The 15,464-nt window shown below is 41.4% G+C and overlaps 1 protein-coding gene across 1 annotated transcript in view; it reads right to left on the reverse strand.

Annotated features, from left to right (window-relative positions):
* The window catches only part of iglon5 (IgLON family member 5), a 103,329-nt gene extending 89,820 nt beyond the window's left edge, over positions 1-13,509 (reverse strand). Inside the window, exon 1 of the mRNA XM_063485755.1 lies at positions 12,899-13,509. Coding sequence (XP_063341825.1) covers positions 12,899-12,959 — 61 coding nt within the window. The 5' untranslated portion in view covers positions 12,960-13,509. The remainder of the gene's footprint in view (positions 1-12,898) is intronic.
* Between the last annotated feature and the right edge of the window lie 1,955 nt (positions 13,510-15,464).

The following is a 15,464-nucleotide window of genomic DNA, read 5'->3' on the forward strand; positions in this document are numbered from 1 at the left end:
GACCTGAATGCAAAAAGGATTACACCGGGGCTCGATTCAGTGTCACCCTAAAGTCAGTTATTTTACAGGCGCCCAGGGCCTCTGTGTGTTGTGCATGAATCTATTTACCAAAAAAATGTCAGTCAAATGAAAAATGATCATTTATGCAGTTTTTTTTTTGTCTCTGGGATTGTTGTAAAGGTCACTGCCAACCCCGTCTTTGAATGTGAAACATTACTTTTTGGGACACAGTTTCCATACACTGGTAAAATAAATAAATAAATAAGGGAACGCTCAATCACAGTACAACACAAATTCAGTTAACCATCAGGCATGAACCATTGTGAATCCATTTAACCTACTTTGGTGCAAATGAAAGTGACAACAGGTGCACGGGAGAGCCAACAACAAGACAACCCCCCCAAAATATAATGGTTTTGCAAGGATAAGGAGAGAGCAATGGTCTGTGACCACCACCTGCACGACTACTCAGCTTTTGCCTCTCCAGTGCTTCTCTTGTCACTTTCATTTGTATCAAAGCAGGTGAAACAGATTCATAACAGTTTGTGCTTCTTAACTGGACAGCCTGGTATCCCTGAAATGTAACTGCCTTAGTGTTGCTCTGTCACGATCAACTGTTCCCAAGTAATATTTTTTCCATGTAATTCAAACGTCACACCAGTACCCTTTGTCTTGCAAACTTCCCAACATCTAACGCTAAACTTTGCTGTTGACACGATGGGCAGCTGCTTTTATTCTTTGCCATGCCAATCTTGTTTTGACATCATTTGGAAAAGCCTTCCTCAGTCGGGTAGGTTCAATCATTGGTTTGTTGTTTTAAATGTGAGCTGAAAACACAGTTTAATAGGTTGTAGTTTTTCTAGCCTTTTATACCGGTGTTAGTGTATTCAGGGGATTTATCCTTTAAATTTAGCTGTGGCTCACACTTCTTTGAACTAAAATGTAATCATATATGCATTTCCCCAAAAGTTGATTCTGTTCACCTGGACGTAGCATTTTCAGTTACACTTTCAGTTTACTGAAAACGCTACGTCCAGATGAACAGAATCAACTTTTGGGGATTTACTTACCTGGATGATTGAGCATGCATCAAGACCATATATGCATTTAAATTTCCATAAATGTGTATGTTTGCACCTATTTTATTAATAGATCTGTTTTTAGATTAGCTTTATCCAAACTGCTAAGCACAATATTTTTAGTATATAATAATAAGAAGAAAAAAATACAAATAATGTGTAAAAGACAGAAAATAAACATGGTACCAATTGTTAATATTTTGCATAGCACTTTTTAAATGCATAGATAAAAAGTTCTCTTTCACGCCTACAAGCAATATAAAATTCTGAAACCAGACTACGATTGCATTCTAGTAAGTGGCCTCATATTATCCCTATTTTATATTCTCTAAATTGTCCCCTGGTGGATTTTACAAATGGTTATAAGATGCTTAAAATTACATATAGAGCACTAAATGGACAAGCTCCAGTCTGTCTAGCCCATCTTCTCCTTAAACACACTGCTGCTTGTACTCTTCAATTGCAGGCTCAGAATTTGTTAGTTGTTCTTTATACTAGATTGAAAACTTGGGGGGAAGGCAGAGTCTTTCACACACTGGCACCAGCGTTTTAGAATAGTCTCCCAATACAGCTACATTTAGCTGACTCTAAGGACTCCTTTAAGAAACAGATAAAAACTTTTTTGTTCAACCAAGCTTTCTGTTGAGACTGCTTTTTAAATAATCAATTTCCTTTTATTCTGTTTTATTCCATGTCTTGGTTTTGAATTGCTACTAACTGTACTCGTCTGTTATAGGCCTACTTTTTTATTGTGTCTCTTCCTGCTTCTTTTATTTATTTTATTCTATTTTGTCGTACATCGCTTTGTGACTACGTGCCTGTGAAAAGTGCTTCATAAAGAAACTAGAGACTGAGATAAAAATCATAGCACTGATGTCCTATGTACAATTTGGACAAACCTGTATGTCCGTGCTGTGCTATTGTTTACAAAAAAAATTGTGTAAAGAAACTAAACTACTTAACAAAACATCCTGATTTTAATTTTAATAGCATAGTTGGGAACTGCCAATTTTACATAAACGTGCCACAATAATGAAGAAGACGACTAACAAAGTTAAGGAAAAACCTAAACTCTTGTCTTCTGCCATGAAAGTGGCATTATTATTCTGTGGGGTGGGCGGTGGGGGGGGTACTTTCTGGCAGGTCTGAGGTCCTCGTGTCCAGCTAGAGGGAAGATTCACTGCAAATCAATACCAGGTTGTTCTGAGGGATCACCTTTATTACATGATGAAACATTTCTATCCAGACGGGAGTGTTCTCATCTAGGATGACGGTTAAAGAGTGCGATCTGATATGTCAGTCCAAAATCTCCCACAGGTTTTCAATTGTGTTGAGATGTTGTGACTGCAAAGGTCACAGCATATGACTCACATAATTTCCATACTCATCAAAGGATTCAGAGATCCTTTGTGCCCAATCACACACTAAAAGAAAAGCTGAAAGCCGTTATAGAGGTACATGGAGGCCCGAGACTTAGTAACACATTGCTTCTTGGTTTTCCGTTGACTTGTCGCCCATCTGTGTATAGCTTTTGTAAAACTATTTGTATTACTGTGATATTGACAAAAGCCATATTACCATTTAAGGTGAACAGCCCGCCAGGGGAGTATATTCACCAATGGATATATCTCTCTTTGTTGGACCGAACATGGCATGAATAAAGTAATTAATATCTCATTAAGCTTGCTGCAAAGGGAGTATGTTACCGGGGCCCCACAGCAAGGGTGGGACAGCTTTTATTAGCAGTTGTGAAGATGTGGTGTTCCCCAGGTAATAAGAGCAGACAGTGGCTTAACAACGCTGATGGTACTTTTATCACATATGTCCGCATCCCTGCAGAAATAAAGGAACCTGAGAAAAGGCAAGCAGATGTCCTTAGGTTATGCACTCGTGTCTTTAAGTACGAGATGAGAGCGGGCTCTGGCAGTGCGGGCAGAGTTAGAAGGGCTGCGGGGTCCCCTAGGCTAAGCACTAAAGCATAACTTGTGAAGCACAAACTGGCTGGGTTTTACATTATATTAAATGTGGCGCTACTGTAATGCAATTCTATCCACTTCCACGTTTGACTGCATAATTGCTGTCCTCTGAATTGAAATGTTGCAGTTTCAAAGAGGCAGCATTTCAAAGCCATTTAGTCTATATGGCTTGACAGCTTCTGTTGTGCCATCTCTGCTTTCAGCCCGTGCAGCACACTCATATGAAAGGGAATCTTTGCTCATTTAGAAGTCCCATCTTTAAGGAGGGGGGGGGGAAGGAAAAAAAATCATTGCGCTACATCAAACTCTATTGTCAAAATGCTGACAACAGACGTTTTTAGAATAAAAGCTTTGCTGTGATTCAGGGAGCAGAAATGAGGCATTAAATGATGGACATTGGCTAAAGTGCTTCTTATTGAGTACATGATATCAATCTGATTTTCTCAAGTGAATCATATTCTCTGCTCTATACCAAATTTATATGTTTCAGTTACATCCAGAATTCTGCATGTATGAAGTCAGCGCCTTAACACAAGTGGGGTCTCACCATCATAACTCACATTAATTCAGCACACTAAACTGGTCTGATCGTAAAAAAAAAGAAAAAAGAAAATCTAATTAAAGGAAAATCAATAGCACTAGAACAAGTCCTTCAACATTTTTTGGGGCTTTATAAATGCTCTGTAGAGCTGAAGTGAAATACAATCTTTTACTCAAACTTTTTTCTTTTTCATTTTTGATAAGCTGCCATCTTTCTTTTCTCTCTACTGTCAAAAGAAATCTTAATAGAAGCCCGATGTCAATAAAGCTTGATCATGATGGATTCAAGAGAGGATCAATCACGTCGGCCTGATTGAGAAAGCACCTGCACTGTCTGCCCTGCATTTGTCATGTCTGATTTAGCTGCCTCCCTGTAGCATACGGATCAATTCTGATTACAGATGTCAAACTCAAAATAACAAACAAAGCTAACTGAAGGTTTGATCAAGCAGATATTTACAGTAAACAGGCCAGCATGAGGCATAATAAGGGTTTCTTTTTATTTCCAGCGGTTCAGATATCTGAATATCTCATTCTTCAATACTATGGGTCTCGCTTTGATATCACCCTGATACTAAATTTGTTTTGTTGTTTTGCAAAGATGTACGCGCGTCTGCGTGCGTTTGTCTTGATGCTTCCCACATTTTCTTTTGTTTGCATCTCATCATCACATTATCACAAAGTCTATAATAGTTGTTTTTCCAACCTACCGCAGCAGAAATAGCCTTCTTTTTAAAGAGGCAGAGAAGCCCATTTCATCCAAGTCATTTCTCAAATGCCAGCTATTCCAATAAGATTTTACTCTGTCCTAAAATACAGTGCTTGTTGTCAGATAGATATTGACTTGTCAGCAAAAACACTGTGTTGTATTAGAGTACTGTTGCCCAACATTAAGCAGCTAATTGCCCTTTTCTGACACCTTCATTATTTCTTAATGGAACTGAAGGTCTGCTGGCCGGATAAAGGTCACATCGATACAGCCTGTGCCCCCTTGATGGGAGGAGAGTGAGATGTTTTGGTGCTGTGACAAAACGATTTCACAAAGTCATTTCTAAAGGGAGAGTTGCTAAAAAACTTGATTTTTAAAGCTATGTGTGGCTTCAAGCACTATATTTAATCTGCATATCAAACATTATATTAACCCAGAAGACTTTGGATGACAGGCTCTGGCAATCATTTTTATTGATACATTTCCGTGTGCTCTACTTTTGCAATAACTGCTGCAACTAGGAGTGAACAGCAACCGAATGAGGACGGGAAGATAAGAGAATTTTATTTGCGTCCCCAGAATTATATTATATATTGCACTGAGCATAATTTGGGCAAAACCCTTTATATATTTAATATTCATTCTCAAAGCGCAGAAGACAAGAAATAAAGTAATTGATATGTGTTGTAGCACAGCCTTGAAATGTTAAAAAGAAGCTGATTCTTCAGAAGAAATTAGAAAGTCACAGTGGCACCCCAGGAATGATATTACACAACAAATTAGGTAAGCCCTATTCATCCGCATCCCTCAGTAAATACAGGAAGAAAAATGTGATTGAAGCGCAATTTAAAAGCATGCTATATCCTTGAAATGACTTAAATAATTGGAGTCGAAAAATGTGCCCCTATTTGTTCCGATGCTGGTCCAAACACTAATGGAATTTTGCTCAGTGCATTACAAAAACTGGGAAAAGCTGCAAGGGCTTTCAGTGTTATCCAACTCCACGTTTAATTAGTGAAATATCATAACACAATAATACAGGAAGCCTCTTCTCCCAAACCCAATTAAGATTCTATAGCGCACGAATGTTTAATGAAATCTCACCTAACATCCCAATTAGCACAATAGGACCACGATATCACGAATACGATATTTTCTTTGATCTTCTGATTCAAAATGATTTTGCAGCAATTTTTAAGCATCAAACACACTGTGCTTGGAGAAAGGAATCAGACGCTGTGGAACATTTCCTGCAAGTCAATTTATGGGCTGTCACAGACAAATCCTTAGTGAAATTCTGGCTAACTGAGTCTTTACTGTCAGTATGTCATGCTAACATAGACACTTTAATACAAGAAATCCCACCGGCACCTTCACAGCTGGAGCCAGAGCCACATGCCAGCCGCAAACTACAAGAGAATTGTGGCATATCTCTAAATAGCAGCGCAAGCTTGGGTGGATGGCACCAAGTACTGTCTGCAACTGGGCATCAACATGATTTGTTTTCCTAATTATGTAGCTTTCCAAACAGCAACAACGAAACACGTAGCGCTGACATTTGATTGCTATGTTGGCAACTTAAAAGGCTATCTAAATATGATATTTTATGTAGTCTGGATTCTTGACAAGCACCAATCCACTTGTTATTATGTGGGCACACTGCATGAGCGTCTTATTAGAGGTGTGCTGCCTCACTGGAATGACTCCCTAATCAGTGGCATATCGCATTAGCACCAGCTCCTTAATGCTGCAATATCACACAACAAGTGACCCTGAAACAATTTTACTACTCCCACTCACAGCAATATCACCCAAACACAGTTTTCATTGGCAGGATAAACCTGCCATGTTTTTTATTCCACCTAATCATCTGGCTGCAGAATCAATCCATCTCGATCACTGCCTGTTGCGGGTCTTTGAATTCCTCCTCCCCTTCCTCCCTCACACCATCTGTCTCTCTTCTCTAGCTCCCTCCCAACAGCCCTCCTTCAATCATTTTTTCATAACTCCTCTATCTCTCTGGCCTGTCCATCCTCATAAGCTCCCTCTGTCTTTTTCCTCTGCTTTTCTGCTCTCGGCATTAAACATACATTGCGTGCTCCAAAAGCTGCATGTAATATGCATCCCGGGCACCAGGATTTCATGGAAATGTGAGAAGAGATCAGCTGATGAGTGGGTGCACAGTGACAATGACAGTGGCCACGCCTGATTCGGAGCAACATGTTGGCCGTCTCAGCTGTTGACCGGCTCATTATCATTTAGAGATACTCGCTGCACAAACTGCAAACACCCACACGGTCTGCTGCTAACTCCTGACAGGAATTAAAATTACGTGAAAGTCAGGAAGAGAGAGACTCTTACTATTATAGTCACTATTATAGAGTGCCTCTCTCTCTTGCTCTCAGATGGCTTTTTTTTGTTCCCATGGAAGACAATGTTGGTATGTGGTGCTCGTTAGCACGCCCTGTGTCGCTTCTCCACCCCTCACTCATGCCTCTTCTCTCTGTCTATAAAAGTCTGGGACACAATTATCCCCATTTTCTGATGCTTTCGTTCACTCTCCATCTTTCTTGTTCACTGCGAATGAGTGTCTGGAACACAATTACCCTTGTTCTCCCCCTGTCTTTCTTCCACTTTATCCATCCCTCCCCATTCCCTGTCTCTCTTTCCATCTCTTATGGCTTCAGGAGAAGTCTGTGAAGGGAGCAGCTGCTGAAATATTTATTGATCTGTTTTCCTCAGTTTTATTTATTTCTCCCCTTTCCTTCTTGCTCTCCCTTCCCCTTCGCGCAGACCCGGGAACACCTCCAGCGCCACGAGATGTCAGAGGCAGCAGCGCGGCTGAAAATCCACAACATAAAACCATTATTTAGCATTTGTTGCACCCAGTAGTTTTACCTGTGTAAACAAAATAAGAGACGCGAGGGATGAAGGCAAATGTAAGAACAACAGACAGACAGCCGCATCAAGCAGAGCAAGAACAGATTGAGCGGTGAGACACGTGGATCGTTCAACATATTTTTATACCAACATACACTGCAGGGGGCTGTTGATGGGAAAGACCAAGGTGCTGCTCTTTTTTTCACTTTTTTTTTTTTGTCTGTGTAAAGGAAGTTGTACACAACTGCTGGCTATTGAAGTAGTAGTAGTAGCCATGGCAACAATGCCCGGAGCCATTATAATTGCAGTGGGAACGGCGTTAATACTGGACTAAATGGATTCACAGATGAATCTTACGTTATCTCCGCATAATTAAAGGGCTTCTGTGCTATCATACGCCCCCATGGTAAATATCAGCGCAGTTAACCAGGACTTTTGAGGTTACTCCAACAGCGAGCAATTCAGCAGTCGTTTGAAACTAATGTTTTTCTCCAGCCTTCTGTTGTAGCACAAATGATTAAACTTTCACACACACACAAAACGGGACATGAACACACCGAGGCACAAAAATGCACACAAAGCTAAGTCCCATCGCCAGACATGGCCTGCATTAGTGCCTAAGCCTTTTCCATTGATTTGCCGGCGAGCTCCTTGTCTTTTGGTAATGAGGACAGGGAGAAAAGCGGGACCCTCGTCCCTCCCGGCTCCCTGAGGACAAGCCGCCTGCACTAATCTGAATTGTGTTTCCAGTGACACTAACTCTGTGGCACAAAAAAAGACTAGAAGGAAGAGGAATAGAGGCAAGAAAATCACAAGCCATTCTCTCTCTCTGTTTCCAACAGTATTCATTCCTCCTAAATGTATAACATCTCCACATAACCAAACAAGAAAACATCTGTTTCTTGTTTCTCCTTTTCCCTGCAGATAGCTAAATCTGCACTGTGGACTGAAGTCTCGCAGCCCAAATGGAAGAAATTTGCACTGTTCAGAGACTTATTTGATTTCTCTATGTGAATGCTATTGAGAAGAACATTGAGAGTTATTAATAGACACACTGATGTATATAAAAAGATGTCACGTTTTCACTGACTTTCCATTGATTTTACTGCTAACACCTTTAGTGGGAAAATTGCTGAAATTCATCTTCCCAATGGCCCAAGTAAAGGGACTATTCCACGGTGTGTGCACACATATGTTCAATAGTCCATATGTCCCTCTGTGGGCACAGGTCCACATGAATACGCAAGCCACTGCTTACTACTGCTTATACACCCACTCAGCTACCTTTTGAATGATCCTTCACTTGGAATAAATAAAACATAAGCCTTTAGGATTCATAACACTGAGAAACCACCAATAAAGTTCATATTCAGGCTGGGAGTGGGAGAAGAGGAAGATGAGGGGAGGTTGTAACAAAATGAATTACAGTGGTAATTTTAGTCTGTATAACCACGTGTCCCAGGTTGAAAGCAGTCTGGTTACTTTCCATTACGCTGAACTCCATATCCTATATTTTAACTATAATTATAAGTGTAAATAAGCCTCGCAGTAATTATTATTTATAACAGTGACATCACATGTAATTGCCAGTCCTGCCAAACCAATACGTGAGGCCCATGAAAGTGTTAATCATGACTGACAGGAACAATCTCAAGGCCAGTAAGGTGATGCTGAACCCACCTACCAACCACACCAGTACTCTAGGTAACCATCCTCAAAGGACTTGAACCCATGACCTCTCGGTCACTGCTCATGACCGAGGGGTCAGATAGCTTCAAACTCTATGAGACGCAGATTTCAGCTTCAGCATGACAGATCAAACGGTCATTGCTTGAGGGGTTATTCATCCCTGATAAACTAATTGGATATGCTGGAAAACGGCTGGAAAACCTCACAACAAGGCAACAAAAACCAACACAGCAGAAGTCATTTTCTGTTTTGGTCTTTTGGTCATTTAATGCTATTGCTACCGCAACTGCACTTTTAATCTGTTTTATGCACCCATCAATCAACTTTGGAGTGTTCTGTTCTTGTATGCCGGAAGCAGAGGCTCCCTACTGCAGACAATAAAGATTAAAATGAACTGGTTGCATTTTACAGTCCCTGAGATGCATCCTTAAAACCTTGATTCAATACAAATACTGCTAGTGGTTGCCATGAATCATAATTCATCGTGCTGCATTCACAATTCAAGTAAAGTTACAATAGCCATTTCATTTCTGGTAGTAGTACTTAATTTAGACAATTCAAGTGATTTCACACCGTCTTAAGTCAGAAGTAATAACTTTTGGTACATTTGCAAAATTCTTCTTGTGCTTTAAGACTGGAAAAATCTCAACTTTATTCTCCCCTCTATTCCACTTTTTTAATATGAGGTTTGAAATAAAGCACAGCAACAAACAGGGGCAACTCCTGATTCGGTATCTTGCCCAGGGATACTTTAATGTGCAGACCGAAGGAGCCAGGGAGCAAACATCTGACCCTCCAAATGGTAGACGCCCCACTCTACCTCCTGAGCCACAGCCGCCCCAGTCACAGCTGAGTGTTCTTTAGGTCTGCTTCACTACATGTGAGGAAATGATTCAGTTTATGACGCTCAATGCTCTGCACTAAAGTCGACCACACAACAGCAAGTGAAATAAAAAAGCAAAACCTTCAGGGAAAGTATTCAGACCACAGGCCCTCTCAAGGCTGGTTATACCTCCAACCTTAGTCCCCAAGGCTCTTCAGTCCAAATCCAGGCCCTCTTACTCCAACATTTGCAGATACATAAAACCTGCCAAAATGGCAAAGCATTTGTAAGCCAAACATGGAGAACAACAGCACAGAGAGACCGTGGATTTCAAAGGGAGGGAGAAAAAGCAGAGACCCCTCCAGAATAGGAGCACTAGGCATCTGTTGATGCTGGCATCTCCCTTCTCTTCATCTCCAAGCCAAGACTGGTGATCCAGTTGAATGTGTGTGTGTGTGTGAGAGAGAGAGAGAGAGAGAGAGAGAGGAGACAGGGAAGAAGGAGGTGCTTACGTGCTAACATGTGCAATGTGCATTGACCCCACTTGGCCCCCATATGTTGCTGAAACAAGAAGGATGGCGGGCTACAAAGCGACCCCGCTTGTTTTCACCTGTGATCCTGCCCTGCACACTTCCTCTTACCACAACCTCTATCATGTTGGTGGGAAGATCCATCTGTTGGGCTATTTAAACGTTAGTAACTTACTATGTTTTGTATTCAGTACATTGTCAAAGTTGAATTTCTTGCAATGGTTCCGATCCATGTCTGTAAGGTAGAAATCTTTCAACATCCAAATACAGCATTAACATAATATCCTTTGAAATAACCTTAAATGTCCTCTGCTGTGACCTTTAAGCTGGAGCAATTTCTCTTGTCATCTTCACTTTTCACTGAATCAGCGAGGCTGTTATTCTCATTATTAGATATTTCAGGTTTCTGTCATAACAGAAATCATCTGAACAGAGGGTAAATTGTTTAATTTTGTGTGGAGGTGTGTGGAGATGGACTCCAGCCTTAATCTTTCATCACTGGCCTGGTTCACTGATGAAACAGTTTTTTGGTAATTGCAGGCAGCTTTTGTGTAAGAAATATGCAGATATTTTACTGCACGTATGAGTGGCCATCCACCATTCTAGCCTAATGGTACTCATGCATTTTAAGAAAAAAGAGAAAATTAATGAGGAAGAGAAAGGTATGATGTCAAGCCAGGGTCTGGCTGTAACACCCATGGAGAGGTTTGTGCATTCACACGCCAAGGCAGTAGGAAACCTTTGAATAGCCTAATGGTGTTATGCAGCACAGAAAAGACCTTTGTTGACCTGGTTGGTATGGCACTGTAAAGTACAATGCTGCTCTCTTAAAAAATATTTGTCATTCATGATATGAATGACTAAATGAGTATTAATAAGGGGATGAAATATCTCCAGAGGAAGAAATGTCTTCAAATGAATAACATACCGTAAAAGCCGTACAACCATTTAGAGATTTTCATCTTGTACATCATTAAACAGGAAATAACAACTCCAAATCTACTAAACAGTTTTGGTCAACCATTTAAACCACGCACACGACACTTGCTTGCATGTCAGGGGCACAGATTCAAAAGATTATTCCACTGCTGCATGATTTATCAACCAGGGAACGGTGCCCTTTTAACAGTCTTGTTCTTCCTTTATAATGCATGCTCTTCACCTCAAAAGATGGACACACTGTGGACCTACAGAAACTCATAGGAGCAGGCAAGAACTCTCTCCAAGATGAATCTGGTGTGCACAATTCCCATCAATACTCAATCATTCCGCAACTGTGGCTTAAATTATCGGTCACACCTTCACATCACAAAACCCCATGGTTCCAAACGCAAACGGCTTAAAACTGAAATGAGACTCAATGGGATTGCAGGGCTCGTTTTGTGAGGTGCTGAGTCTATTGTGTTTATGTGCTGTGTACATCCTGCAGGGCAGTCCGTCTGCTCGCTGCCTGGTGTGGAGAAGGGGCTTGCTGTGTCAAGCCAACCATGACCAGCTGGGCTCTCCTGCCCACAAGGAGCCCAGGCGAAGGGGGCTTGGGCCCGTCTGCATCTGCAGGTTGTTAACCTCACATCTTATTGCACTGACACATCAATTATTGTTATTAAGGGCCAGAGTAATTTATTTATATACTGATTTCCCACAGGACTAAGGCAGGACTAATTGAGCCAGGTGTGTATATTTGTGTGTTCATGTGTGTGTGCGTGTGTGTGTGTTTTTCCATGATGGATGGGCAGGGGGAAATTACAGTGCATGGTGAGAATCTGCTGCACAGGTTAATATATGGTGGGACATCCCATAGCATGGAGAGATTATTAGAGGAAGATATTAGAAGATTTTTGAAAATCAGCACTCCGTGACAACAAAAGTTTGTGTTCCTCATAATAAAGAAGCCTAAATACCCTCCACATCTTGTGGGCTGTGAAAGTTATCTGAGCACTAAACAGTTTTAAGTGGAGGAATTTCAGAGGAGATGAATGAAGTGTGTTTGTCTCTTTTGTAGAGCTGTGGGGAGGATGTTTTATGGCAGTAATAAAACAGGAAATTAAAGCTTGACTACCCAGCAAGCGCATATTGGAAACCCTAAGCCTTCCCAACTGTCCATCCTTCAACATGTAGCCCTCTGTCTTTCTCGACCTTGGTTTTGAAGTGAGAGAACAAAACACAGGCTATCTCCCGAGTCTCTCTGCATTGCTACTACCCTTACTCACGTTAACTTCACAACCCCCACCCGCACTGATGCTGCGTCGTGCGCGCGGGGGTACCGGGCCGTCCATGCCACGTAAAGGAATGTTAACAGAAGACCGCGGATGCGAGTCTATTCTTTCCTTAGTAAACATCTTAATATGCATCACTCGTGCTTATACACCCAACCACGAGGTTGGCTTAGAGATGAACCTGGCGCTGCGCTCACGTGTACGCGCATACTGGTGTGCGCCCGCACAAAAACACACAGCATTTCTCCACATCTCCGTGTGTAAGCAAATAGAAGGCTGGAGCGTAGTACACGGCAGACACGCGTGATTCACAAGCAGGTAGAACACCCCCCTCCTCATCATCATCATTAGTATTCACCTCCACAACCGCTTTTCAGAAAATGAAAGATGCATGCGTAGAGGCGCAGCAGCACAGAACCGTCAGCACATCACTAAAGTAGCTCATAAGGAACTTACCTTTAGACAGCAGAACCAGAATCAGAGCAGCAAACACGTTCCGCAAGAGGGGGCAGCCCATGATGGAGTTCTGATTGATTTTATGCTTGTTTTTTTTCCCTTTTTTGCAGCCAAATGTCTCGGTATTCCTCCCTTAGGGTGCAGTTGCGGGAAATCTGATTAAATATATATATATATATATATATTTTTTTTTTTTTTAAAAACAAAGACCCAGTGAACGAGTGTCAACAGTAATAGTCCAAACGCTTCTACATGTGAGTGGATGAAAACATCAGTCTTGACTTTTCCTTTTGGTGACTCCCGTTGGAGAGAGAGGGGTGGGTAGGCTGTTTATCTTCTTCGGAGCAAAATCTCTCAACCAGAAAAAAAATTACAGCAGAAAGAACAAATATCCCAGACACTTGATTGGCTTTTTAGTTCACTGAAGGACAGAAAAAATATTTCAGAAAACGCATGAGAAGAAAGGTTAAAATGTAAACTGTCCAATGACCAGATATAAATTTGTTTTTGGCACAGAGCGGGATGGGGTCTGTGTGCGTCCTGGCCAAAAATTAGCCTTCTCCGTATGTCTCTGTTGGTATGCAGCGCGTCTCCTCGCTCCGCACTCAGCGCGTCGCAGGCAGCTGCACTGAATGCGAGACTCACGAAAAGAAAAGAGCCTGACTGACAGTTCGCAGAGAACCCCTTCTTCCAATCACCGGTCCCGAAACAGGAGGCGGGATTTACGATTGCGCCGATGTCCCGCTCAGAGAGGCCGACCAAGGACCTGCACCGGCCAATCGAAACCGTGCGGTGGGCGGGCACAGCGAGAGGCAAAGCACGGCGCGGTGATAATGCAATGTGATTTATAGCCGGTTTGGTGATGCTGCAGTACTCAGAGAAAACAGTCCAGAGGGCGGACACGCAGGCTTTTTAACTACAGGGGCACACAGGTGAAGGCTAAGGGACAGGTGAAGCCACATCGGCTCTGCTGGTAGGCTTTGGACATGATGTATGAAAACGAAATGAGGGAGAATGACAGGTTATCTTGTCGTGGGAATATATTGCCCAGTTGATGTAAATATATGTCAGGGGATACAGAAAGGGGTGAAGTTTGTGAAGAGCACGAGAAAACTGCACACTTTAAAGTTTTGCGCTGGACTGATTGATGTCTGTGGCGCTGCAGAAAATTCCCCATCTGATTACGCTCCTGACTTAATGGTAGGCAACATAAACCCATTTAGAGAGACACTTTATATTTATGCAGGAGTCCTAATGAGCCATTTGTAAACATGTTAGTGTCTGTGCTGCATCTGGTACTAAAAGCGGAAAAAGCAGTTGCCTATTGTAAAGATCTAAAGGGCCATTCACGCTGTGAGTTAATCATCTTGCTATAAAGCTAAAAAAGAGACACAGATAGGCAGCTGTGAATCTCAGGAAACTTTGATAACATTTTTTTTGCATACTTTCCCAACATTTGGCAATTCATTACAGTCATATTGCATCACATCGACTGGCCTTTTCAGTTAGAAACATACAGCTTATTCAGTGCCCTGGAGTACATTCTTTTTTTGCAGAATTGATCATATCCTTGAGACTATTATTTTCATATTAGCTGATTAACTGTTCCATTTGTTTCTTTATTCCCAGGATAACCAATTAATGCTTTATTACCCCTAAGTGCATAAGTAATAAAGCTTTGCTTGGTAATTTATAATAGAGAGTTAGAATAAATAATGCTGGGGATAAATGGACTACATATCTCCCTCAGATGAAAAATGGAGGAAGGTGAACGGACAAGCACTAAGAAAACTCTGATTAATGAATTAGCTAATCAAAGCTCAGCATTAGTTTATGTATAGAGGGTGATTTGTTTATAAATATTATTTAATATTAATTAGATCTAATAAAGTAGAGTGAATCAGGAGCCAATAATGTTTATGATATTAACCACTAGCTGCTGTTTTAAAATCCTACTGTCTGATTTCATTATTTGTGATGAGGAAAACGATCCGACAGAGACATACAATCAATACAAGTCCTCTTTTTATTTTGCCAAAGGTATAAAGATCACAGGAGCACCAGCATAAAGACAACAGGTCTTTCCAGAAGCCTTTCTGCGTGAGTTAAATGTTCTGCCTATGCCTGCCTGGGTTTCCTTCCACATTAAAGAGACCTTCATGCAGGGTTAATTGGTGTTTCTAAATTGCCCATAGGTTTAGATGTGAAACAAAGCACTTAAGTGTATAGAGCGAAGCACTGTGTAGATTGCTCATAGCATGAAGTGCTTTGAGTGGTCAGTAACGCTACAAAAGAGCTTGATAAATGCCGTCTAGGTCTGGTCTTTGGCCTGAATTATGTTATTTTTTATTTTTAAAAAGGGCTTATACACCTTTTACTATATGCTGTTGTTTGCACAAAACAACTCAGCCAAGCACAGCATGGTATACTGTTCCTCTAATCAGCATATCCTCCTCCTGCTCTTCAGTTGGACGTTCAGTAAATGCCGCAGGACAGCCATTTTACGGCGTCCGCATTAGCATAGAAGGATTGGCTCTGTGTGACGTTAAAAACTCTGATCCAAACA

The sequence above is a fragment of the Pelmatolapia mariae genome, linkage group LG10_11 (assembly GCF_036321145.2).
Source record: "Pelmatolapia mariae isolate MD_Pm_ZW linkage group LG10_11, Pm_UMD_F_2, whole genome shotgun sequence".
Classification (NCBI taxonomy): Eukaryota; Metazoa; Chordata; class Actinopteri; order Cichliformes; family Cichlidae; genus Pelmatolapia; species Pelmatolapia mariae.